This window comes from Argentina anserina, chromosome 4 (genome assembly GCF_933775445.1).
Source record: "Argentina anserina chromosome 4, drPotAnse1.1, whole genome shotgun sequence".
Taxonomy (NCBI): domain Eukaryota; kingdom Viridiplantae; phylum Streptophyta; class Magnoliopsida; order Rosales; family Rosaceae; genus Argentina; species Argentina anserina.
In genome coordinates, this window is record NC_065875.1 from 14270873 (window position 1) to 14297401 (window position 26529).

Below are 26529 nucleotides of genomic sequence, written 5' to 3' on the forward strand. Positions count from 1 at the left end.
TGAGAAAGGAAGGTTCTTTTGATAATTTTGAATGAGTTCATGTTGCAGCTGATGATCGGACCAGTGAGAATACAAAGAACCATAATGCGTAGATGTTATACTGGCATCAGGCAGGACACAAAATTACAAGGTCATAAAATGTTAGCTGATGGTTGTTTACTGCTCTAAACCCATGTACAATGTCAGCAGCTACAGCGAGGCTCGGGTATTTAACGGGTCAACTTAATCAATCTCGTCCAATTCATCTTCCATTGAAACTCTTGCATTTACTGTCGGAGGATGAATTTGATCTCTTCTTTCTAGTTATTTTGAACACTCCTGCATGACTTCCGTGTTTCACTATATTTGGTCCTTCAGACTTGTGTCTCTTTGAAGGTGGCGTCACACTACTATATGTATCTTCAGTGACCAGAGCCACATCTTCAATCAAAGGTACAACACTTCTCTTAGATGGAAAATGACTTCTTTTCTTTCCTTTGCTGGAAAACATTGGCACATCTTGCCCACTTTCTACAGCTTTCATAAACTGTAAATCACTAAGGCCATCAGCATAAGAACGTACCTCCTTTCTTGGCCGCTTTCCTGAGATGTTGCTATAATCAAATCCTTTAGAAGCTGTAACCTTATCAGGTGCCGAATATGCCCACTCAGGAACCTCATGCTCTTCCATAAGGCGAGATCTGTAATTCTCCTTTTGCCTTCTCTCTGCATCCATTTTCTCAAACATCCGGAACTCGTCATCTGATCTAGCAGCAAGGCGGTTGATTTCTCTCTCGCTTGGCACATCTGTGCCAAGTGAACTTGTACCCTTCCGCATGATTTCCTCCAACATATCTCTTCTGTCCTGAGCTGCAAAACAAGAAACACGTCTTTAGATAGGATATAGCCCTGTCATGAGGAAAGTTAATTCATTCGTTCAATTGAACTTACAAATGCAGCACTGTGATGTTTTACTGTGGCTGAAACAAGAAATGCTTTGACCTAATATGGCGCTCTTCTAGTATATTTCTATTGTCTATATTGTTGATATGATATGGAACAGAAGCAATGTAAGAAAAACTACAATTATATACATATGGGAGACCATGTACAGGCACACTAATTCTCTCAGGTTTAATTCAATGAGCCAACGCTGTTGCAATGAAGCAATGAATAAACACCTAGTTCTTTCCTACTTGAAGAATTGGCAGTGTAACAGATATTTTGCAGGGTAAAAAGTACAAACCTGTGGAAGTTGTATTGAACAGTCCGGCCTGGATCACCTTGGCATCTATGCCCATCTTCTGCTTAGCACGCTCTAAAATTACTTCTTCAATGGATCCAACACTAACCAACACAAATACCCTGACTTCTTTCTTTTGACCTATACGATGGGCTCGATCCTCTGCCTGTTGGTCCATCTGAGGATTCCAATCACTATCAAAAATTATAACTGTATCTGCGGATTGCAAGTTCAAACCAAGACCTCCAGCACGAGTGCTCAAGAGAAACATGAAGTAAGGTGAGTCTGGGGCATTGAATCTCTTTAGCAGAGTCCCTCTTTCCTCTGTTTTTGTTGAACCATCCAATCGAAGATACTGGAAATGGTGAAGCTGCAGATAAATTTCAAGAATGTCCATCAGGCGAGTCATTTGTGAGAAAAGCAAGACTCTGTGCCCCGCTTTTTGGAGTTTTGGGAGCAGACGATCAAGCAGTTCAAATTTTCCTGATGCTCTTACAATCTCCTCCTGACGCCAGATGTTATAATCTCCCATGACAAAAAGGTACGGGTGGTTACAACACTTACGGAGCTGCATGGTTAGGTTCTGCAAGCTCTTTGACTTCCCCGAACCTAAAATCAAATTTTATCAGTAAATTTTTAGTAAACTCGGCAAGTCTTTGTATTGTCATCTTCTGTTTTGTATAACAAACTATTTAGAAGAAGATTATGGCAAGAGTGATACAAACCATTATCTAGCCCAACCCTGCCCACATCTGTAACTTGTCGATAATATACTTTCTGCCATGATGACATGTCGCATTTCAGTATAACTTGGGATTTTCCAGGAAGGAATTTTTCAACCTCATCTTTTTTCCTCCTCAATATGAATGGCCTTATGACCTAAAACATGAAAGAAACTTGATCAGAACAACAGTCTGGAAGGGCATAAATTAACACAAACTAGGACCAATACCCACATGATGTAGACGTCGAATGATCAATAGCTGTTCTTCCTCGGTAAGAGCCATATCACCCCGATCCGCAAAAGGTGCATTGAACCATTCCTCAAAATTCTGAACTGAATTAAAAATGTGTGGGAGAAGAAAATTGAGTAGGGACCACAACTCCTGCAAGCTATTCTGTATCGGTGTACCAGTCAATAGAAGTCTACGTCTCATGTCATAGCTGCATATGAGCCAATACCCAATTAAAGAAGCGTTTCAATAATCGTTATCAAATAAATTTGAATATTCAACATTAATTAACCTTTTGAACATACAACGTAATAAGAACAATTTTTGGAACATAGACTAATTTATATATTCATATGTGCCAATATGTCACGTGTCAAAGCTGCAAAAGTCCAATAGGAAGCATTTTAAAAATTATTATCAAATATATTTACATATTCGACATTAAGTAGTCGTTTGAACAAGTATGAAAAGGTGATGATAAATTGCATTTAATTTTGATGCAAACTAGAACTCTACATTCAATACAGTAAGACCTTGTTAAACTAACACACAAAATTATATTTTTATGTTTTCAGTAAAAACTAAAATTTCACATGATAGCATCAATTAGTATTAGGCCTCTATTTCCAGTAGCAACATACCCTGCAAGTGTGATAGCAAGAGCACACTCAGAATTCTTCAAACGATGCCCTTCATCAACGATCAGGTAAGCCCAGCTAATCTTTCTCAAAAATTGTTTATCCCTCATGATAAGGTCATAATGTGTGATCAACACATTAAATTTACCTTCCCCCGACAATTCTTCCTTCATTGCCTTTCTTTCCTCTTGGCGCCCGTCATAAAGAACGGCCTTAATACTGGTAAAAAATACATGAATGATCTTTAAACAAACTGTCCATGTTGAATGCATAGTTGCATACACATAACTATTTTCACGTATACTTGAAAATAAAGATGCTTCACACGTACCTAGGAGCCCATACTGCAAATTCAGTAACCCAATTTGGTAATACAGCCTTTGGAGCCACTATCAAGTGGGGCCCAGTGACACCCTTGTTTTCAATGAGATAAGCAATTAATGAAATGGTTTGTATAGTTTTACCCAATCCCATCTCATCAGCCAATATACCGTTCAGATTGTTATTGAATAAGGAGAGCATCCATTGTAGACCCTCTAACTGGTACGACCTTAACTCTCCACCTTCAAGCATAGAAGGTTGCTCAGTTACCTGTTGAAATTCAACATTTAGTAAGATCTCTGAACCAAAGGACCAAAGCAATTTTAGCACCATAACTGATTAGCTCTAAACATCTACAATAAAATGTAGAACTACATGAAATTCAGCAACTAGAACACCATCAAAATGCTCCAGACAGATTTTTGTTTTTGGCCCTTAATCAGCCAGCAAATGTGTATCCAAGTTCTAACTTGCATACTTGAGACCACGAAGGTCAAAGTCAAGCGAGGAAAGTCCACATGATGTATTGTGCTCATTTGATTAACATTAGCACTCTCACTGATCAGTTTGATGAAAGACTGTGATCTAATTCTGTGCAAAGCTGCCTAATTTCAAGGTATGAAGGTGCAATGCAATTCAAAACATAATTGATATAAATAGATATACCTATTATATATATCACATAGGTTCAACTGGAAACTGGCATTTGTAGATAAAAATTAACAAAGATAATCAAAAGAAGCAGAAATATTGCTTTCTTTCTTACCTGTTCCTGGATAGAATGGATGGCTGAGTTATATTGCCGCTGACCTTTAAGCAAGTCACTACTATCATCATTGCGATCAGATTCAATGATGTCCAAATCCTCTTCTAACTCGGTCAATTCACCTTCTGAGTCTTTTAAGGGTTCAATGCCCTCTGTCTGCTTAGCATCTTTCTGACGTTGAACTGCAGCTCCCAAATTGACTAGGAGTTTATTTGTTTCTTCAAGGAGTAATGTCAACCTCTCATTCTTGCTCTCCTTTACCATTCTCATGTACGCTTCCTGGTCATCTGACTTCAAGGCTTGGAACCTCAATTTCTCAGCTCGTGTAGCACGTTGTTTTTGCTTTGCATGCCACCCCTGTAAGGAAAAAAACAGAGAGAAATACATTTAACAGATTCTTTCACCAGATGTAGTATCAATAATCTAGACTTTACTTTCGTTCAAATCTTTATCCAGTAACAATAATCTAAACTTTACTTTGATTAATAACCCAAATGATAACCATAATTCCTATGAACTGGATTCAAACTTTTATAGTGCAGAACATTCCAGTTTTTGAAAATATGATGAGTTGAGAGATGACAACATTATTCTATCTTCTATAGATCAACCATCTTTTTTTTTGGTCAAACTATATATCAGCCATCATGTTTGATGTTTAAGGTTGGTGGCATAAAATTCAGTCTAAATAGTGAGTAGGAAATTGTGGCATATGAGATGGGGGTAAATCCTAGATTCTTCCCGAACAAGCACATAGAATTCTAATGAAATTTGTCACCAATTCATGTATTATACCACTGTTAAGAAATTATCATAGTCATATTTCCTACCAATATGTTTCATTAGGTTTCAGAAATTTTCCAATATCCCATCCATTTATATAACCATCGGGAAAGAGAAATAACAAAGTTGAATAAGCATACCTGGACAAAATCATTCCTCCGTTTTCGACGAGCCATAGAAGCCTGAATTTGCAATTGGTATTCACGAACACCATTAAGCACTTCTGCGAAAAATTTCCTTTTTCTAGTCTCAATATTATTCTTCTCCTCCACTTGTAACCTTAAGAGCCTCTGCACCAGTGTATGTTACAATATCAGAACATTTCACTTTGACATTTTCCACATTGCAATGATCATCATTTCCAAATACAAAAGTTGTTTGTGATATGTTTTACAGAGTTTATAATTGTTTTCTTATATATCGAATTAACTCAATGAACCAATCGAACTGTCTGTAGGGCAAAAAAAAAACAATTTGAGCATCCCTTTACATATAATTTGACGATCTACAACAGTAAAAGATTATCATGTTGTTTTTAAGTATCAGATTCAAATGAGTAATGCAAGTATTAGTATATGACCTCAGCATCACGTTTCTTCCTGAACTGATCGTCAGCCTCCACAGCAAAAGCATCTCCAACACCATAGAGTGGACGAGGCAACCGCATCCGTCCCCAGTCAAACAATGTTTTGTCAGGAGACGCACAACCCATCTGGAGCCAGTATTCTGAACTCACATCAGAACGCACCTTGTTTTGCAATTCTGCAAGCTGATGAAAAAAAAGTCATTGCCAAGCAGGATAATGCATGTCATCCATCAATACCAGAAAGAAATTAACAGGAAAAGAGTTTCATATACACGAAAACTTCTGAATATAAATCGCACTAAGAACTCCTTGTGCTATATGAATCAAGATAACAAAAGAAAAAATTGAGCCTACCACAAAAAAAAAACATACCTCCTAAACTTTCTCATTCAATGAATGAAAGAGCAGTATCATATTATGAAAAGAAAGACAAGTCATTTAAAATTGAGATTAAAACTCCTCCACAGTATTACTACTTAACACAAACAATTTCAACATTTCAAGTTTACCTTTAGCCCATAGAATTCAAGCAAGCACTTGGTCTGCAGGTCCTCGCCTCTACTTGAAGGTAACTCTGATACCCAAAAAATCATTAGTGAGCAAGTACGCTTCACCCTTTTAGAACATAATAACACCATGACCCCTATCAATAGTACTATCCAACCGCTCCACCAACACATTAACACACTGGACTCATAAAATTTGCGAAAAAAAAAAATGTAGTGACCTTCAAGCTGGGCCAGTCTATTCTGAAGGCGGCCCCGAAAACGCTTCTCCCCAGAGTCAATCAATCCAACACCCGAATTGCACTTATGCCGCTGGTTCAAAACCGCATCCCTAAGCTCTCCCAACAAATCATCCCCTCCACAATCACCACCTCCATCCTGCAACACACACACATCTCAAGATCAACACTTTATCCACAACCAAACAATCAACTTCACAAGCAATCAACTTTACATACACAACAAAAAAATTGAACTGTAAAAAACACAAAAAGCACAAATCTCGACCCCAAAACCGAAAGCAACCCAAGATCCAAAATTGACAAGAACCCACGAAGCAGAACCAAAAACCCACCTGGGAAACCAAAAACCACAACCGAAAACACAGAAATCAAACAGAAATCGACAGAAAACACAGACCTGGGAAGATTGGGAGATGGATGAAACGAGGTCGAAGAGGTGAGGAGGGAGAGGGATATCACGGGAGACGAGGTTGAGGGCGGAGATCAGAGACTTGGTCTTGGTAATGAGGTCCAGGCTCTCCACCTGAGCCATTACAACCTTGGCGGGAGAGGAACTCCCCCCTCTAAACCAAACTAAGTTTGTTCTTTTTTTCTTTTTTCTTTTAATAAAATTGGATTTGGGAGAAAAGAAATTAAAAACGTTGGGGTGCTGCTTGACAAACACTTCTCTCTCTCTCTCTCTCTCTCTGTCTGTTGATCGAAGCTGAATGAGGGTTTGGTTCGTTTTAACCTTCGGCGCTCGGCCTTTTTGTCCCTCTGGGGCTTTTTGTTGGTTTATATTGGTGGTGTGCCCAAACACGGCTTTGTTTTCTTTGGTGTATTGACCGACTTACCCCTCTATTTGCCCTTGGGTGCTCTCCACTCTCTACGACTGTAGACTCCAGACTCCAGAGTAACGCCATTACAAAATGATAATACAATGTTTTGGGTACAAATTTGGGTATGAACTACATTCTCTTGTAGGGAAAAAAAAAAGGGGGGGATTAAACGTGTTGCTAACCAAGTGTCTATAGAAAGGAATAAGTACATAGATCAAACTCATAAACAGATAAACTCATTACTTCTACGCTTCTCCTGCTTTTCCTACTGCAGAGCAGAGAACCCAGCTTCTTCAAGGTGACAGATTTGCCTTCAATACATGTCTCAACTGGACCCAAAAAATCAGGGAGCAATGAGCCCAAGCTAGACTCCAATTTCTTAGGGTACAATCACTGCTACAACCCTGAAATTTTAGTTGTGCCGCGGTGTAGGAGACGCTGACACCGAACTAAACCTTGTACTCCTCTAAATGATAGCACCACCCCTGGTTGTAGTTTTCTCTCATAATCAGATTCTGTGTTTTGACGTGAATGTCAATGCGTTTGTAAGCTCGCTTGATATTAGAATGTCAATGCGTTTTAGTTGCTAAAACGTAACCACAAAATTCAAAATATTAGCACCGACAATTTCAAGCTTTCAGCTATTGAACGACCACCCGGTATCAATACATCACTTTGGGAAATGTATTTTTTATTGTCAAAAACTCTCGAGGGTAATGTTATATTAGAACAAAATTTAGAGCTAATAACTACTCCCTTGGGTACTACCAACAAAAACACATACAGTAATTCAGAATTAACTGACACTGTCGAAAATGTCTGATCACTTCGATTCCAAATATAAGAGTATTGTACAAGTTTACAACAATTAAACAATAAGCCCAGACCAAAAAAATTATAAAAATTAGAATCACTACTCAGCTCAACCAAGTGAACCAACCCAACACCTCGAATTAATACATGATTAATCGATATAAACATGGGTTAGCACAAGTATTTGACTATATGTTTATCTTCCAAGAAGAAAAGGCTTGCAAATGAGTCTCATCCTTGCAGGTTAGCTAAAACACATAACTTCGAGATGAACCAGCTGGAAACAGAAAAATGATGACCAAAAGGTGCTGATCTTCTGTCACAAACCTTGCTATCCTGACACTATTTGCAGCAAAAGGACTAAGATCTTGATTCTAATTGTGGACTAACTTCTCTGCAGTGCTCTGTTGATTGGTTCTTGGAAATACTGAAGTGAGATTAAGATAGCTTCCTGTTCATGAAGACGCAAATTAAGCAATAACTAACAATTGGGGCACTCTACTTCTGTTGATAAATATGGAGTGTCAAAATAACTTCCCCAAGTAGAAATGCAAAGGAAAATGATTTACTGAAAGTACCTCTGTTCGTATTGTTCGACTCCCCTGATGTGGACATGTGTTTAAATATATATCAAACACCTCCCGGACATTCTTTGCCTGTGTCAACAAAAGTATCAAATATATTTTCCTTTCTACCTTTTTACTTCAATAAAGCGAACTACTATAACTCATCAAGCAAATGCTTCCAAGATAAAATGGTTCACAGAGCTTCTAACCAAATTTTAGCACTACAGGAAGCAAAGGCCTGCACCTGCCTAAACACGTCCTAACCTAGATTCCTAAGCAACCATACCTTTAAGTTATGATCCTCTTCAATGCTCTCTTCCAACCCAGCAAGTCCACCAAAAGCAATCAATAGATGCCTGATAAGTTTTCATTCAGTCAAATAACAGGTATAAATGGACAAGCAGGTACAATATCTCTATTTGTATAACTACACATTATCTTATTGTTCTTAAAGATGGAATATCTAACAGAACTGATACATTGATACTAGTGGGTCCATGGTCACTTTGAACAGAATCAGAGCAACCAATTGTAAACTAAAACATTGACAAAATGCCTACACCCTTTGCAGTTTCAGGCTTTAATGCATCTTTATATTATTTATATAACACATAGAAATAATTTTCTTAATGCGATATGAAAAAGAGATGGTATGGTTGCATCAAATCTTTGAGAAAGCTACGAGGGGCAATTTAACAAACTTTACGCAACTGGCGAAAGCCTGATGGAGAGGGAGATAAGAGTGTCTGATGTAACTATTACCAGTTAGTCCCTTCAGTTGCAAAGAGATACAGAAAATTGAACAAAACATATGGCATTGTTCAGTTTCATAATTTCTCAAACTCAGACATTTCAATTGCCACAACACCTTTAGCAGGATGTTAAAGGGGAGCTCAGACCAATTTTTCACATATGCTCTAAACAAAATCAGAGGTTGATGGAGAAAGAGGTTACCCATCCCAGAGACATCAAGAGTTTCCCTATAACTTACCAAATCTAGTTAATGAACACAGTAGGCATCTGGCAAAGACCAGCCACCCACAGTAGTTTATCAAGTAAAAAACTATTAATTGATAAACAACAATCTTATCAATTAATAGTTAGTACCTGAACGTAGGTATAATGAGATCAGAAGAACTGATAATCTGACCATGCTCTGAGGTTCCGATCAAATGATCATAGCCACCCTGTGATTGAAAAATAGAAGTTGGTGAAGAAGATCATAGCTGAATGATTGGAGAGACAATATGAAAGATAAGGCAACTAGAGGCTTAGAGTCAATGTATGGATACCTCGTATGGACATTCAGTCATTACTGAAGTGATATTGGAAGCATAGCGCACTTTGTACCCCCAATACATCCCTCCTTCTTCCCTTGGCTTGGATGATGATATAACTTGCCGTGATATATCTAGACAATTGCCATACGGAGAAAAAAACATCATTTAATTAAGATTCATACTGAAAGATGAACAGAAACATTCACTAAAAGTTGAGAAAGGAATACGCTATGAGCAAACGAATTCAGAAGGACAAAATTCAATACCAGCATCCAAATTCCAACTGTCTCCCATAGCCACAGTGACTCTTGTTCCAGGATCAAGTACTTGATCAACAACGACATTCTGCATATTGTTCATAAGACCAATTAATCGCCAACCCCAAGATTCAGAAAAACAAAGAAGAAAATAAAGGTAACCGGCACTAACTCGTGACAGAATAGCAAAACTAGACAATAAGAGTACCTTGCTCAAGCCCACATCAACTAGCGTCCCAACACCATCTGGAGATCTTTCCTTCAGCGTGACACCTATGTATAAATAGAACACATATCAAAACTTGTCCGCAATTCCAAACAGCAAACAAGCTACTAAAGCCAAACCGTAAGTTCATTAACATCAAAACTCTAATTTCCAGCCATTACAAATGTACCTTCCCGAAATGCACCCCATTCGTGCCTACGCAGATGATGCGGCGCATCAAGCGGAGGCAACAAACCCTACAAAACCAAACTCCAAAACTCATCAAACAACACCAAAAATGCTCACACTCCACACCACAAAACACACGACATTGCAAAAACCTCACCACAAATCTCAAGCTATTATGCATTCGAAACAGAGCTTTTCGCAGATACTGCGGCGTCTCAAGGTACCTCAGGATTCGTATAAGAAAAGCCGCCCCGCTCTCATTCTCATTAGACTCATTAGCTTCCGGCGGGCCAGTCTCGCCGTTACTATCAAACACCACCACCTGTTCACACAATCACACCATTAGTCCAATTCATACAACCAAATCATATCTGGCTTTACAAACCCTAAGAGCCAAAGAAGAAGTAGTGAAACCAAGACCTCATCAACTCGGAAAATCGTGACGGCGCGAGCAATCTGGCCGGCGAGCTGAGAAGAAAGAAATGGATTAGAGAAATGGAGAGGAAGTGAAGGAAGGGATTAGAGGAGGAAGAGAGAGAGAGAGAGAGAGAGAGAGAGAGAGAGAGAGAGAGTGAGGGGAAGTACACGAGTGGCGAGTTCGATGGACTGAGCGTTGTGGATGATGGAGCCGGCGATGGCGACGGTGACGGTGGGAATCACGGCGGGGGCTGTTTCGTCTCTGGGTTTCTTGTTCTTGAGCTTCTTCTTCTTCTTCTTGGGTTTGTTGTGGGAGTCGCCGTTAAGAATGGCGTCGTCGGAGTTGATTTCCGGTTCGGTTATCTTGGTCTTTTTGCCCATTTCTGTGTATGTTTACACTTCACAGGGTTTTGGGATTGCAGGGTTTTTGCCCAAACCAAGAAACAGTATTGACCTCGGCAGGCCTAGAATCGTGCATACAAATTTCACTTTTGCTCCACACCAGCACACCTCTTCTCAAATTCCTAATATAACCCTGCCCATGTACGGTTTAATACTAGTGTTAGGGTCAGCAATGCTGAAATCATGTAATGTCACAATGATTCTATTAATGAAAACAATCATAATAATACCGAGTCTTTTACATTGATTCATGGTATGCGACTTTGGTCCTAGTAGTTTTACATTGGATGAAGGCACACACAGCTGAGTTCATCTAACCCTATTATCTCTCCAGATGACCAGATGGTTCGGTTCCTCAATTGACAAACTTGTTGCTGCTTCATTGTCTTACCTGCAGCCAGTGCAGCCTCAATTTATATTTATTTATACGGAACTCATATAACTATAGCAACTTTTATATTGAAATAGACAATTGTTACTTGCACATTTACTTTGTCACAGATTGCTGTTAAGTTGTTACCTCTTTCACTTTTTGTCCTGATTCGTGGTAGCTGGTAACTTTCCCATGAATGCAGATGACATCTTCCTTCAAAGTATTTCTCTGGAGTTGTTGGGTTACAACCGATAAGAGTTGACTTATGTTGCTCTCGATTCGTAGGTTGCTCAAACGCTTGATAGTTCTGCTGATGGAAAATAAGGACATTGCCATTGGATTCAAAAATACGAATCATCAGTTAACTATAACTGGCTTTATTCTTATAGTAATTTGAAGTATAGATCAATCTCTCATTTCGTTATCTACTTCAAGAGCATTCTCTTTATATTAGAACGTATGTAATCCCTAACATCCTGAAGGCCTCAATGGTAATGAACATCTTCTGGTTTGTAGGAGCTTGGACTGGGTTACTCATATTGAATTAGAGTTTTAGCTTGTCGCATTCTAAATACTAATGAATTGATAACCTCGAAAAACCTAGGACTATAAATTCAGGAAGCCTTTCACCTATTCTTATTTTCTGATGGAATGTGACATTTATTCCCATGAATTGGTAAATGATATAAGCCATTTGAACAGAAAATAAATATATATAATTAAAATATATAAAAGAAAGATGAATGTCTTCAGTGAAATTAAGTTTTAGAAAGTGAGGGTTTTGTCGGCGTGAATTCGGCCGAAAATCACGGCCCGTGATTCTCTCCGTGAATTACGGAGTAATTAGTGGTAGAATAGTGGTAAAATTAGCCTATATAATCAAGTAGAACTTGTGTATGAATTCATCAAGCAATAATCAATTGTTTCAAGTTGGTATCAGAGCAAACATTGGCTCTGTTTCTTTCTTTTTCTGGGTTTCTTTTTCGGGCAGGCAGGGACTAGCTCCAGGTCGGCGTTCCCCTCTCCAGGTCGGTTGAAGCAGCAGACCTCGCCGTCCCCCTCTTACCCGAAGCTTCTCCGGACAGCGGCCATCTGCCGACCGCCACGTTTCTCCTCTTGCCCGAAGCTTTTGCCGACCGGCAACTACACCGGCGCACCTTCTCCCGGCCAACGCCGCGTCACCGCTCTCGGTGGAGCTCGCAGCTCCAACGCCTGCCCGATCAGCAAAGACCTCGCCGTTGGTGTGTTCAAGACCCGCTTTTTCGGCCTCTCCGACCCGGATTGCACAACCCGGTCCACTCGCCCGACCCAGTTTACTCGCCCGACCCGGTCCACTCGGCCCGACCCGGTCCAGCAAGAATCAGTAGCCATTTTTGTTGTCAGTGCATACTCACCATCAGTGCAAGTGCACCGGCGACAGATTCTTCTCCATTTTTTGTGGTTTTTTTGCTGTCTAATCCCTGATTTTTACATTGTTTATTTTTCAATGGGTTCCGGACGTGAAACGGAGGGTTCTCAGCTCCCTGATGTTCCAACCTTCAAAGTACTGTTAAAGTTCTGACAGTGGTTCATTTTGGGGCGCCAAACTCAACGGAACCAATTTTCGTAAATGGAAACGACTTATGGCTGCTCATCTTCGAGGCATGCATAATATGGGACATGTCACCAGCGTCACTAAGGCTCCTAGTCCTGAGGATATTGTTGCCTACACTAAATGGGACGACGATGATGGTCTTGTCATGTCCGTTTTGTGGAAAACTATGAATGATGAGATAGTTGATCTGGTAGAAGCATGTGCCACTGCGCATGCAATATGGGAGACATTGGCCGGCTTATATACTAATGACTCTGATTTCATACAGGTTCATGAGTTAATGTGCACAGCTTTGGCAATACACCAGGATGGGCAACCGGTGGCGCACTATTTCACCAAACTAAAGAATATTTGGGCTGAGATTGATGTGAAACGTCCTTGCATGATCAAAAATCAAGAGGACATTGTTTGGTATCAAAAGGAGAAGGAGCTTGAACGAGTTCACCATTTCCTGAAAGGTCTTGATGCAAAGCATACCAGCGCAAAAGGCGAATTGCTCCGAATGACCGAACCACCTAGCCTACTCACCGCTTTCACCTATATCTGAAAGGATGAATCTCAGCATGAGAGTATTCTTCAGGCACCGGCGGTCGTTTCCAGTCTCACTGTTCATGCTCGATCTTCGGCACCACCGCTTCCGCAAGCAACTTTCGCTCCCCTTCATCGACAAGGACCACCACCAGGCTTCGGGAATCAGCCCCGGCCTCCCTGCTCTTATTGCCAAGATACTAATCATGCTCGTGCAACCTGTTGGAAATTGTATCCACACCTTAGGCCTAAAAGGCCTAATTATCGTCCTCAAACTAAAGAAGCTCTTCAATTAGTTCCAGAACCAGATATCTATGGTCTGGTTGGGCATGATCATCATACTGCTGGAGGAGCACCTACAGCCTCCATCGTTGGCCGTGGTCAAATTGGTATAGTTTTAAATATTTCTAACTTTGTTGGTTTTGATACATGGATTATTGATTCTGGTGCATCTGATCATATGACTTATGACAAATCTTATTTTACCGTATTGTCCACTCCACCTGTACCATATGTTACTAATGCTAATGGTGAGGCATTCCCCGTGTTAGGGACATGGTCCATTCGTATTACTCCAACCATAGAGCTTCACAATGTACTCTATGTATCTGATTTATCTCATCATTTGATATCTGTTCCCCAATTGAATGCTGACGCTCAGTGCTCTGTGACATTTTTTCCTATATATGTGCTCTTTCAGGATCTTCTCACCGGACGGGTAATTGGTCAGGGGTATCTGAGGGGCCGGTTGTTTCATCTGGATCTGACATACGCAGGGGAAAAACCACGGGGACAGTCTCGGACCGCTTTACTCTCCACTTCTGACAAGCTAAGTGAAGTTTGGTTATGACATCGTCGCTTAGGGCATCCCTCTTTTAGTGTTATGAAAAAATTCATGCCTACTTTGCTTATTAGTGTGGACGAATCTTCTTTATGTTGTGAGACATGTGTTTTGGGGAAGAGTCATCGATCTACTTATTCACCTAGTACTTCTCCTAAATAATTTCTTCGCTTTGAATTAATTCATTCTGATGTTTGGGGACCCTCTAAAGAGTCTACTGTGTCAGGAATGCGATATTTTGTGTCATTTATTGATGATTGCACACGTCTTTCATGGATTGTTCTTCTTAAAAATAAAGACGAGGTTTTTCCCGCTCTTCGTGCTTTCCATACCTTTGTCCAAACACAATATAATGCCACCATTCGAGTTCTTCGTTCTGATAATGGGGGGAAAATGTGAATCATGTCTTTCAGGAGTTCTTTAACACACACGGAATTGTTCATCAAACAACGTGTCCTTACACACCTGAGCAAATGGGGTTTCTGAAAGAAAAAATCACCATTTACTTGATATGGCTCGGTGTATTCTTTTTAGTGCCCACATGCCTAAATACCTTTGGGGTGATGTTGTCATTACTTCCGCCCACCTCATTAATCGTCTTCCATCTCGTTTCCTTCAGGGGAAAGTTCCCTATGAGGTGCTTGCATCTGATCATGTCTCATTACCCTCTTTTCATAATCTTCCTGCCCGTGTTTTCGGTTGTGTTGCTTTTGTTCATCTTCCACAACATCAGCGTTCTAAGTTGGATGTCCGGGCAGTTAAATGTGTGTTTGTTGGGTACGGCGGCCATCAAAAAAGGTACCGGTGCTATCAACCCTCTACCCAGAAGTACTATGTCACTATGGATGTTACCTTTTTTTAGGACATGAGTTATTTTACCTCTTCTAATACTGTTCTTCAGAGGGAGAATTCATATTTTGAAGAGCTGTATCATGGAGAGGGGAAGACAAGTAAGCCAGTCGATATGGTAACAGGTTCTATTGAGATTACCAATGTGATAGCTACACAGGCACCACCAGAGGTCGTCACTCGAGAGATTCAGGCACCAGAAGATGATAACACAATTACCCATCATGTCTCCCGTACAGCTGTTTATACCCCTGACCAATGCTCTCATGGTACAGAAGATCACTCATCTGAGGTTAGTCATAGTAGACAATATGTTTTTCCAAATAGGTCTACTCGGGGGCAACCAACAAAACAATATGAACCTACCCTTCAGTCTAAAGCCAAGTATCATGTGGCAAATTTTATATCTACCAAAAGATTATCTAAGTCATATGAGTCATTTGTGAATCATATATCTACTGTATTAGTACCTAACAAAGTGCATAATGCATTGGGAGATCCAAAATGGAGGAAAGCAATGGAGGAAGAGATGGAAGCATTACAAAAGAACAATACTTGGGAGCTTGTACCTCCACCATATGGCAAAAAGACTGTAGGATGTCGTTGGGTGTTTACAGTGAAGCATAATTCAGATGGGTCAGTAAGCCGGTATAAAGCACGACTAGTAGCAAAGGAGTTCACCCAAACATATAGCATAGACTATGATGAGACATTTGCACCTGTTGCAAAAATAAACACTATCCGGGTATTGCTCTCTGTCGCTGCTAACTTGAACTGGCCACTTAGACAGTTTGATGTTAAAAATGCATTCCTTCATGGAGAACTAACAGAGGAAGTATACATGGATCTTCCGCCTGGATATGTGGCCGCTTCTCCAACTACCTCTGTATGCAGATTGAGAAAGTCTTTGTATGGTCTTAAACAGTCACCTCGTGCTTGGTTTGGAAGATTCTCACAATTCATGAGGAAAATTGGCTACAAACAGAGTAATTCAGACCACACGCTATTTCTTAAACATCAACAAGAGAAGGTAACAGCCTTAATTATATATGTTGATGATATGGTAGTTACTGGGAATGATACTATTGAGGTGGATAGATTACAGAAACAGTTTGCCAAAGAGTTTGAGATGAAGGATCTTGGTACACTCAAGTACTTCTTAGGCATTGAAGTAGCCCGGGGAAATGAAGGTATCTATCTCTGTCAGAGGAAGTACATTCTTGATCTTCTAACAAAGACAGGTATGTTGGACTGCACTCCCATTGATACTCCTATTGAGCAGAATCATCGGTTAGCAGAGTACCCAGATCAAGTCCCTACTGAAAAAACTCGTTATCAAAGACTAGTTGGACGCCTTATTTATCTATCACATACCAGACCAGATGTTGCGTATGCAGTGAGTGTAGTGAGTCAGTTCATGCATAATCCCAGTGAGGACCACATAGATGCTGTTGTAAGGATTTTGAGGTACTTAAAATCAGCTCCGGGGAGAGGAGTAATGTTCTCTAATCACAATAATATCCTCGAAATTTGTGGCTTCACAGATGCAGACTGGGCTGGAAATATTACAGATCGGAGATCCACATCAGGGTACTTTACCTTTGTTGGGGGTAATCTTGTTACATGGAAGAGTAAGAAACAAAATGTGGTAGCACGATATAGTGTAGAAGCAGAATATAGAGGTATGGCTCAGGGAGTGTGCGAATTGTTATGGCTTAGAAGTTTGCTACAAGATTTGGGTATTAAGCTTAAATGTGCTATGCAGCTGTACTGTGATAACAAGGCATCCATTGATATTTCCCATAATCATGTGCAACATGATCGTACAAAACATGTGGATGTTGATCGTCACTTTATAAAGGAGAAACTAGATTCGAAGATCATCAGTTTTCCTTTTGTTTCTACAGAAGAGCAACTTGCCGATATGCTCACAAAAAGGAATGTCTAAAAAGGCCTTTTATGATTCACTTAGCAAGTTGGGCATGGTTGATATGTATGCACCAACTTGAGGGGGAGTGTCGGCGTGAATTCGGCCGGAAATCACGGCCCGTGATTCCCTCCGTGAATTACGGAGTAATTAGTGGTATAATAGTGGTAGAATTAGCCTATATAATCAAGTAGAATCTGTGTATGAATTCATCAAGCAATAATCAATTGTTTCAAGAGGTTTAATTTGCTTACTTCCAAAGAAAAGCCTCTTCTTTCCTATTTAATTCAGTCACCATTTCACTGACCTCATTTCAGTGTCAAGCAAGTAAGTACACGCCAAATAAGCTATGGAACAGAACTTCTCTTTTCACAGGATCACTGTCAAAACACAAACCATGTAGGCAATTAAAGCTCAATTACGTAGTTTATAAGTTTTCTCTACAATATTATTCTTAAATTTATTACACTCCACATCGACTTTATAACTAGAGTTGTAAGTAGGCTCGAGCCGCTCGTGTTCGACTTGTGTTCGGCTCATTTTTAGCCCGTTCGACTCGAGCTCATAAATTTAAATGAGCCGAGCTTGAGCTCAATATTAAGCTCGGTCTTGAAAATGAGCCGAGCTTGAACAACTAGTATTCGGCTCGTTTGACTCGTTTAGCTCGTGAGCTAGCTTGAGATCGTTAAAAGCACGGGAGCTCTTAGATATAAAGTAATTTTTATATGAGAAATAATATTTAAAATAATATTAGTTAGAAAGAGCTTCTTTCTAAATTAGTTAAACGACTTTAAGTTTAATAACGAGTTTGATTAGTTATTTTAGTTGGTTACAAATAAAAAGGTTTTGTGTGATGCTAAGATATTAGATTTGTAAATTCAATTTGAATTTCTTAATTTTAAATTTTAATTTCATATTATTTAAGTCGGCTTTGTTCAAGTTTGAGCTCCTCTAATAAAATGAGCCGATCTAAGCCTCGCTTGAGTTTTTCAAGCCGACTCGAGCTTTAAAATAAAGGATAAAAATCAAATTTTAGCTCAATTCGAACTCGATCGAATGAAAACGAGCCAAACATGAATAACTTAATATCGGCTCGGCTCGGCTCGGCTCATTTACACCCATATTTATAACAACTCATATTCTCATAATATTGTGCATCAACTTAGTATCAGCTCGGCTCGGCTCATTTACAATCCTATCAAATGTATCACATGACAATACAACTACATTATTCAACATATGAGTTGGAAAAACATGGTATTATAGCAGTTGAATACCAAACAATTAGGGTGGTAAAAACAATCTAATTGTTGTGGGTGGTAACCAATAACAATAAAATCATTTGAGCTATGAAACGACTTGGAGAAAACCCCAGAAAATTAACTGAAAAACCATGTCAAAAGAATTCAAAACCGGGTGATATTTAGACTTGGAAAATATGTGATAGGAGCACTTTGTGCGACGTTCTTAACATGTTTTTACCTCCATTTATACTTTGCTTAGCCCTTATTGTTGTACTATTGAGTCATTGAGTCGTAGTAAGAGTCTTAGGCAGTATTGGATGCATTTTTGTGCTTACATGAGTTTAAAACGCAGAATTGGTCTAGAATCTTAGTTTGAATAGGAATCCTTGTACGACTAGAAATCCTTGTAGGACTAGGAAACCTAGTTGGATTAGGAGTCTTCATCTTTCTACGTTTTGGTCGCATGATGATATTTTGAGAGTCCTTCTTGCACTAGGAATCCTTGTTAGACTAGGAAACGTATCATTTGGGAAAGTCTTACTTGAACTGAAACTCTTTTTGCGAAACTTTCCTAAATGAACTTTCATGTTCTAATAACTTGTTCTAATAAGTTTCTTTTTTTGCAAATTAGAAACTTTCCTAATCTAGCTGAGCTCATATATTACATGTGTTTTTTTAAGACAACAATTGTCTAGATTAGGACATAATTTTCAAAACTAATTATCTCTTATTTATGATTTTTTTTCTTATTTTCAGATTGGATTTAAGAGATAATACTAGAGAAAAACAAGGAGAAGTCGTGCACTATGGAGTCTTATCATCAACAAGTCATGCAATAATTAAATAGAAGAGATAATTATTGAGAAAATAAAGGAGAAACCGTGAACTATGGAGTCGCATCATCAACAAGTCATGCAACAATTAAATAGAAGATGATCATTAAGGAAATAAAACATGACATGAATTAAGGGATTAAAGCATGGAGGAAGATAAATGCACAGAAAGAGAAGCTTAAAGAAGAAGGAAGAAATAAATGTGAAGATTAATCAAGTGAAAAGAAGAGAGATTAAGCATGCATATGCAACCTAAAAGCTAGAAGATGATCATTAAATGAATAAAAACATGACATGATTTAGGAAATAAAGCATGACATAATTTAAGGAATTAAAGCATGACATTATAATAGGAAGAAAGAGGCAACATCAAAGAGCAAACTGTGCATCATACCCTCTCTATATATACGCTTCACCTCTCAAAATGGGGACTTCTCCTTTGTATTTAAGAGCCAAAACTCTAGCAAAATACTACCTCAAACATTCTTCACCAAAAACAGCAAGCCGTTCCTCCCTATACAAATTACATCTCTACCGAAATCACCATTGAAGACACACCTCCAAGGTTCTTACAACGTGTGATTCTCGCAACTCATCTTTATGGTTTTGTTTGTTTTTGATTTTCTACAATACTTTGTCTATGAAGATTGTAGTATGATGTTTATGTGGGATTATTGTTTTGTATTTAGATTCGAAATTTTCAAATTGTTTTATTGGATTTTTGGATCTTTGCCGAATTGATGGTTTCTTATAATTATTGAGTTTGTATTTCTATTGTTGTGTTCTAATCATCTTTCTCATACTTTTAGATATTTTTCAGATATGTGCATATGAATTTAGTGCTTGAATGCAGTCCCTAAGATTGTGTTTGAGTGCTAGATTCATCAACCATCGAATCATATCCTAAGTAGGTTCGTTCTGTGTTGATTAAAAGTGGTAAAAAATTCTGAAAATTTGTATGTGAAACCATGGTGGGTGATGCCATACATGAAACATGTCTCCAACAAAGATTTGGTACTTAAATGTAATCTTGTTTGATTTATACTCTAAGTGTTATTGAATTCGATTGCATGTAAATTTAGATTAGGCTCTAAGTCAATCTAAATGTTAATTGAAATCTTGTATGATTAGATGATCCCCTAAGACTCTAATTGTATTGGTGTTTAAAAAAAAAATGTAATTAGTCGAATTAGAATGCATGATAGGTTCGAACTTGTAATTATGTGGTGGTAAATTAGTTTAAGTTTGTTAAAGAGAAGTCGATTATGTAAATAGTAATTAAGGATTTATTTTCAGTAAGAGTTTTATAATCAAACTCAAATCCCCCAATAACATGATAAGTTTTGAGGCCCTTTTGATTCCCTGGACTGAACGATCCCTGCTTATTTTATACTAACGATAATGTTTTACAGGATTTATTATAGACGCTTTAATTAACGATCTATTAACGTGGCAGCAAAAACTACGGGAAATATGCCGGAAAAATGACGAGAAACGACGAAAAAATCTCCGGAAAACTCGTTGAAAACTAGCCGGCGGCGGTCAAAGCTGCAGGTCCGACAGGGGACACCAGCAGGAACTGGGTGGTGGCACCGGAAACACCGAAAAATGGGTGGAAGCCGGTCAAAACACCAGAAAACATTCCAGAAATGCCGGAATAGTGACCGAGTACGGCCAACAGGCTAAAACAACATCAATTTTTGACGTTCCGAGGTTCGTTTTCCAAATTTTAAGATCCAAATTTACAATGTAGTGCTATTGGGGTCCCATGTAACCCAAAAGCGGCCAATTTAAAAACACGTGAGTTGCAAACGTTGATCATTCATGCTAAGTCAAGACAAAAATAATTCTCACAAGATCATATTATAAACAAGGAATACGAGAAATTTTATTGAATATCTCAATCTTTAATACAACACAAACAAGCTTTTAATTCCAATAGATGACTTAAGCTAAAGTCGAGTAAGAAACATGGCAATGTCAACGTCATACTTGAAAAATAGTAAGCAGAAAACATAGTCAAAATAGATTGACTAAGAAAAAGTCTATAGCAACAAAAACTTGCGTATCAGATCGAGCGGAGCTGTAGCCTAAGGCTTAAAAAATTTGTTTACTTAAGAATGGAAGAATGTTACGTTTCCATCTCCAAAGTTTCCTTAATATAAATAGATACAAGTGCCAAAAATAGCATGTGTTTCTTGAATGTGGAGCATGCATGGAGGTAAACTTTGGTAATACAACATCATAGATGATTATTGAATCACTTTAAGTGTGTCCCATATAATTTGCTATTTTTGAGATCTTTTGTCAGCCTATAGTGATAAGTCAGAGTAATGAATTTCAACTCAAATAAATGAGTATGTAAACCTTGGGATTATCGTTTATAGACATGAGCTTTTTTAAAAAACTCAAACATGCAAATAACAGTCGTGATGACAACGCATCTATAAGAAACGAGGGATGTATAGGTTTCAAATAATCAAAACTATTCAATTATGTAACCGGAATTAGAAGGGTTGTGATGGATATGGTCACAAAATAATCGATGCATATCGGCGATTCTCATGATCGCACCCAAAACAACAGTGTACTTAGACAACCACACGAAATCGATTTCTTCTTTTTAAAGAACAACGTGACTCCCCCAGGACCGTCACACGAAAAAAAGTCAACCAAGAGGGGAATCATATCCCTTTTTGGTCTCATCGGTGTTATAAGAAAGGCCGAAAAATAGATATGAAGAAGGTTAATAGCGCCCGATAATTTATATATATGTTCCAAAGCAAAAACATTAAGAAAAAACATACTTGTTGGTCCGCTAAATAGACTGCATTAAATTGCTCTGCAAATCGATCGTCATGTAGGAAAGCTGCTTATTGAATTCATTTTCGATCGTCGTATTGATGACATGGAAATCTCTTGAGAATACGCTCGAAACGATGTGCAAATTGCAGAATTAATGTCCATCTCTATCATATATGTCATCACCATAGTACGAGAAGTGACTATTTTTCCTATTAGAGCACGTGAAATATAGTTAGAAACTAAACGTGCAAATAAACGATTAAATAATGGATTAGGAAAAACAAAAAGAGTAAAATGGGAGTTTAGAGCCATAGAGGCTATTAGGCTCGGAAGAGCTGAGGCCCAAAAGGCTGCTGGGCTAAGTCGGATCCACGGACCCCTGATACGGGTCAGATCGAGCATATCCGGGTGGAGCATTGTGGGCCAACCAGAGAGTGCTGGGTGGTCGTCGGAGCAGACCATAATAGGTTGGGTTGGGGTTGGGAATGTCGGCGATGGTTGCTTGACAGCACCGACAACAGTGGGTCTTCACTGATGGGTCGCCGTCTATAGGGAAACGACGGAGGACAACATTGGCGGCATCAGGAGGATCAAAAGAGCAGTCGTCGAATGGATTGGGGAGTGGTATAAACAAGAGCGGAAACGCAACGCCGGGACTGACGCAGCCAAGGAAGATGATGGGATGCCCAGAGAACAAATATGGGTGCCCATAGTAGATTCAATTTCAGTGTTTCTGATTTTCCGACAACTATTTGTCTGATTCGCTTAAAATTTACGGCAATACCAAGAAGAAAAGGCTGCCATAGGAAAAGAAATGAGGGGCTAAGGGTTGAAAAAGTTTTTCTGGTGGTGGCATCCTCGTCGCTCAGATACTTTAGAACAAAGTGCATGATAACGTGTTGGAGACTTGGAGGAGGAACGAAACGAGAATAATAACAACGTAATGGAACATAACGTAACCTCTTATTGCTTGATAATGGGGTATATATATAGGCATTACATAACTACAATCTCGTAGGATTTGGAGTCTTAATCTATTGCAGAGATGCAAATCTATCTCTAACAGGAAACCTAATAAGGCTAAGACACACACAAGGGTAGAATAATAATTCTCCCGGAACAAGACACACACAAGGTTAGATTTTCATTCAATTTTATAAGTGATTGGTTTTAAGCTGTGAACATTTGATAAACCCAAATTTACTTATATGATTCTCGATATTTTGTTAGTAATGGTTCTGTGCGGATTTCTTGTTTCTCATATAAAAAATTTAATAGAAGGGCTTTTCAACTATTTTTATTTTCTTGGTGTTTTGTAATTATCTTTTATTGTTTGTTTTTTTCTATTAAATCTGATTTAAATATGGAATATCACGATCAAGGACCTATCAAGCGAAAAAAACCATAAGCTTCGCTGAGAGAAAAACCTAAAGGTCTTCCCACCTGTCTGGCGGCGTGCCCCCTCGCTGTTGTCAAACATGCAATTGTGGCTCCGCATGAGCCTGGTTTTTTGTTGCCGGATCTCTTTATCATTCCCTTTGGAGGATTGCGGCATAAACTAACGAGGTGAGGAAGAGGCAGCGCGCTTCTGTTGGCTCTCGGGTTTGTAGTGGTCATTCTTTGTGGTGTTGCCATTAGTTTTCTGGTCGAGCTCTCGTCGGCGGGTGGAGCCTTTGTCTATGCGTGGTGGTATGGAATGGGGAAACGAAGGTTGGTTTGGGCTGGTCTGGATTGCTCTACGTTTATCCGGATTAGATCTCGTCCCTTTGATGGTTTGTATTCCATTTGGAGGTGAGGTGCATCGACGACTCAGGCTTGGGCGATGGTTTTTGGCAACGACTGGGGTCGATGATAAAGGGACTAATCTGCAGACATAATTTGGTGGCAGGTCAGCTGGTCTCTTGCGATCTTCTTAGGTGGGCATGGGTATTTTATTTTCTTTTTGTCATTTTAGTTTTTTATGTTATGTATGTTGGGCTTGTCCCGACGAAATGTGAGATATGTCCTGATTGCATATTAGGCTCATCCTACTCCTATATGTTAGTTTTTTTTTAATTCTTATGTTTCTTGTAATAGGAATTTTGCATCTAGATGGTGCTCATGTCTTGTTTATTAATGGGGGAAATTCGAATACGTGGTACCACAACTTGTTCTATAAGAATATTTGGGATGTCTTATCTATCCTGAAATAGATGATAACGGACGTGTATGTAACGACCATTTTGAGTTTTTATTAATGAATATATTTTTAAAAATAATTTAAAAGAAAAATATTTATGAAAATGTAATTGCATTACATTCTTAGATCCTTCACAAAATCAAAATGTTAAACTAAATGGATAAAATTAGTACCGTACGATTAGATGGTTCGAACAAACACAATCAAACATTGGGTTGCTCTCGATTTATCAAAACAAGGCAAACATGAAGCTCGTTAAAACTAGGTCTGCCACTCGATCGGTTCAAATCAGTTATAGGCATTACCGCATTACCAACATCCTAATAGAGTTTTTCGGTTATGAATTTGAGCTACCAATTACTAACAAAAAACCTTCTATATTTAATCATTTATACCAAATTCGGTATATCGGTTTTCGGTAGTACCAGATTTTATAATAAGAATATAGGGAGCTTCTATTCATACCTCCTAAAATGGCACTTGGACCTCCATCTTTTTTTTAGATAGTTTTGACTTAGTCAATACATATGAAATTACCAAAAAAACATATAATAATAAAAATACAAGAAGGGAAATAATTCATTACTTGACTATTATAAAATATAAATGTAGATCATTATCCTTTATATTTATTGCTAGACAATCCAAAATAGGATATCAAATTGCATTAAATGATTTAATTGATTACCTTCTTTTTTTTATAAACATTATTAGTCAAAAATTTAATATAGTTGATAAACATCAAATTGAATGTGGACGATTTAATGTGAGCCAAAAAAATAAAACTCGTTCATTAGAGGTTAAAATATTTCATATACGTTGATGAACAAAACTTGTTAATTAGAGGTAAAAATATTTCATATACGTTGATGTTACTATCAATGAATGAAAAATATAGTTTACCAATTTATTATGAATTTAGAAAACGAGTGGAAGAGTGATTGAATTAATTCGAGAAAATAATTTGTGTGATTATTATGTATTTTTCGAGTTGTATATAATAAATGAATTTGAAATAGAGTAGGAAATAAATTAATAGATAGTAGTATGATTTGATATATCAAATTAGATAAGGGGCATTTTAGGAAAACTTTGGAGGTCTAAATAGTATTTTAGGTATCTATAAAAGTAAAATAGAGGTTTACTGAGTAAGGAGGTCTAAATACCGTTTTTGGAGGTATGAATAGAAGTTCCCAAGAATATATTTAGAATATAAAACAAACAACACAATGATCCAAATATAACTAATACTAATATTCAATTACCCGGACGGGATCAATGGGGGATCAAGAAGACTCATGGCCTAGGCAAGTGACCTCCATTGCACTTAGGAGGGAGAACCTATGTCAAAATTTGTTGCCAGGGGGTTTGCGTCCGTGCAGTCCCTATATAAAAAAAATAAAAAACTAATACTGATATTCTTAGAGTCTGGCATAAGCAAAATTAACATATTGTCATTTCAATAGTGTACTAAAGGGACAAGCTTTTTTTCTTCTTCTACTATTAAAATAAGAAAGATATCAATTTTTGTCCTTAATTCTGTCAACACTTTAGCATAAGACTATTCTCAAGGTACAAGCACTTCAATGTATAAATCTTTGATTTGAAAAAACTTGAATATGTATACACACACGCAATTAACCAAAAAAAAAAAAACACACATACATCAATAGCTAACATTTCAGTAAATTTGGGCCAACTAACTTTTTTTGTGGGGCTTCGGTGTTTTGAGATGCGACACTGAAATTCAGTTTTTACATTTGGTATTTTCAATTAGTATTTACTATTTAGTCGGGTCGGTGTTTACCAAACCAAGTGGCAGTCCTAGTTAAAACACACTAGCATTTAATGAGAAGTTTTGAAAACTGACCTGATATAGGCCCCATTTTTCAAAATTTCTAGCATCCCATTTCATCAAAAGTACCAAATTCCAGTTCTCGTTTAATTTTCTTGGAATCTTGACACCAGAGTATAAAAGTTTTAAATAGAAAGAAAGGTTCAATAGATTTATTGTAGAATATCGATAGACATATCCAACATGCGTGGTGTAGAATATTTTGTTTCTCATGTGTACATTACACAATTAAAGAGTCGTGGAATATATAACTCCGATCCTCCCAATGACACAATGTATACCTCCTCTCATTACAGAAAGTCACAAATTAAGGGGTGTATTCAAGTAAATCAAGACAAATTTGATAAATACAATATAATGAAATCTGGCTGAATTTATGTAGAGTTGAAATAATTTATGAATTTTCAGAATCTATTAATTATAATAAATTAATCAAAATCATTTGAAATCAGAGTTGAATACAATCGTCTAAGATATATGGTTTATGAAATTCTTCCATGTATTCTTTGTTGTCCGGAAAAAGAAGAAAACGAGTAA

General features: G+C 38.1%; 2 protein-coding genes across 2 annotated transcripts; both read right to left on the reverse strand.

Moving 5' to 3' along the window:
* Nucleotides 1-6699, reverse strand: LOC126789900 (probable ATP-dependent DNA helicase CHR12). Its single transcript, XM_050515976.1, has 12 exons — nucleotides 6415-6699; nucleotides 5997-6153; nucleotides 5779-5843; nucleotides 5264-5452; nucleotides 4824-4973; nucleotides 3901-4257; nucleotides 3145-3404; nucleotides 2817-3032; nucleotides 2179-2386; nucleotides 1948-2101; nucleotides 1226-1831; nucleotides 1-849 (listed from the first exon to the last, which is right to left on the reverse strand). Exons 1-12 carry the CDS (start codon nucleotides 6547-6549, stop codon nucleotides 242-244), a joined length of 3105 nt encoding a protein of 1034 aa, XP_050371933.1. The 5' UTR covers nucleotides 6550-6699; the 3' UTR covers nucleotides 1-241.
* Nucleotides 6700-7642: 943 nt separating this feature from the next.
* LOC126790973 (uncharacterized) lies at nucleotides 7643-10970 on the reverse strand. The gene is made up of 11 exons (XM_050517363.1): nucleotides 10731-10970; nucleotides 10566-10613; nucleotides 10303-10467; nucleotides 10147-10213; nucleotides 9960-10024; nucleotides 9761-9839; nucleotides 9507-9625; nucleotides 9322-9401; nucleotides 8501-8570; nucleotides 8227-8304; nucleotides 7643-8099 (listed from the first exon to the last, which is right to left on the reverse strand). Exons 1-11 carry the CDS (start codon nucleotides 10941-10943, stop codon nucleotides 8034-8036), a joined length of 1050 nt encoding a protein of 349 aa, XP_050373320.1. The 5' UTR covers nucleotides 10944-10970; the 3' UTR covers nucleotides 7643-8033.
* Nucleotides 10971-26529: the final 15559 nt, after the last annotated feature.

Coding starts and splice junctions, on each gene's coding strand:
- LOC126789900 (XM_050515976.1), bottom strand. CDS start 6,549: ATGGCTCAGGTGGAGAGCCTGGACCTCATTACCAAGACCAAGTCTCTG. Junction 6,154..6,414: donor CCATCTCCCAATCTTCCCAG/GTCTGTGTTTTC, acceptor TGTGTGTTGCAG/GATGGAGGTGGTGATTGTGG. Junction 5,453..5,778: donor TTGAATTCTATGGGCTAAAG/GTAAACTTGAAA, acceptor TTTTTTCATCAG/CTTGCAGAATTGCAAAACAA.
- LOC126790973 (XM_050517363.1), bottom strand. CDS start 10,943: ATGGGCAAAAAGACCAAGATAACCGAACCGGAAATCAACTCCGACGAC. Junction 10,614..10,730: donor CCATCGAACTCGCCACTCGT/GTACTTCCCCTC, acceptor CTTTCTTCTCAG/CTCGCCGGCCAGATTGCTCG. Junction 9,840..9,959: donor TTGATGTGGGCTTGAGCAAG/GTACTCTTATTG, acceptor AACAATATGCAG/AATGTCGTTGTTGATCAAGT.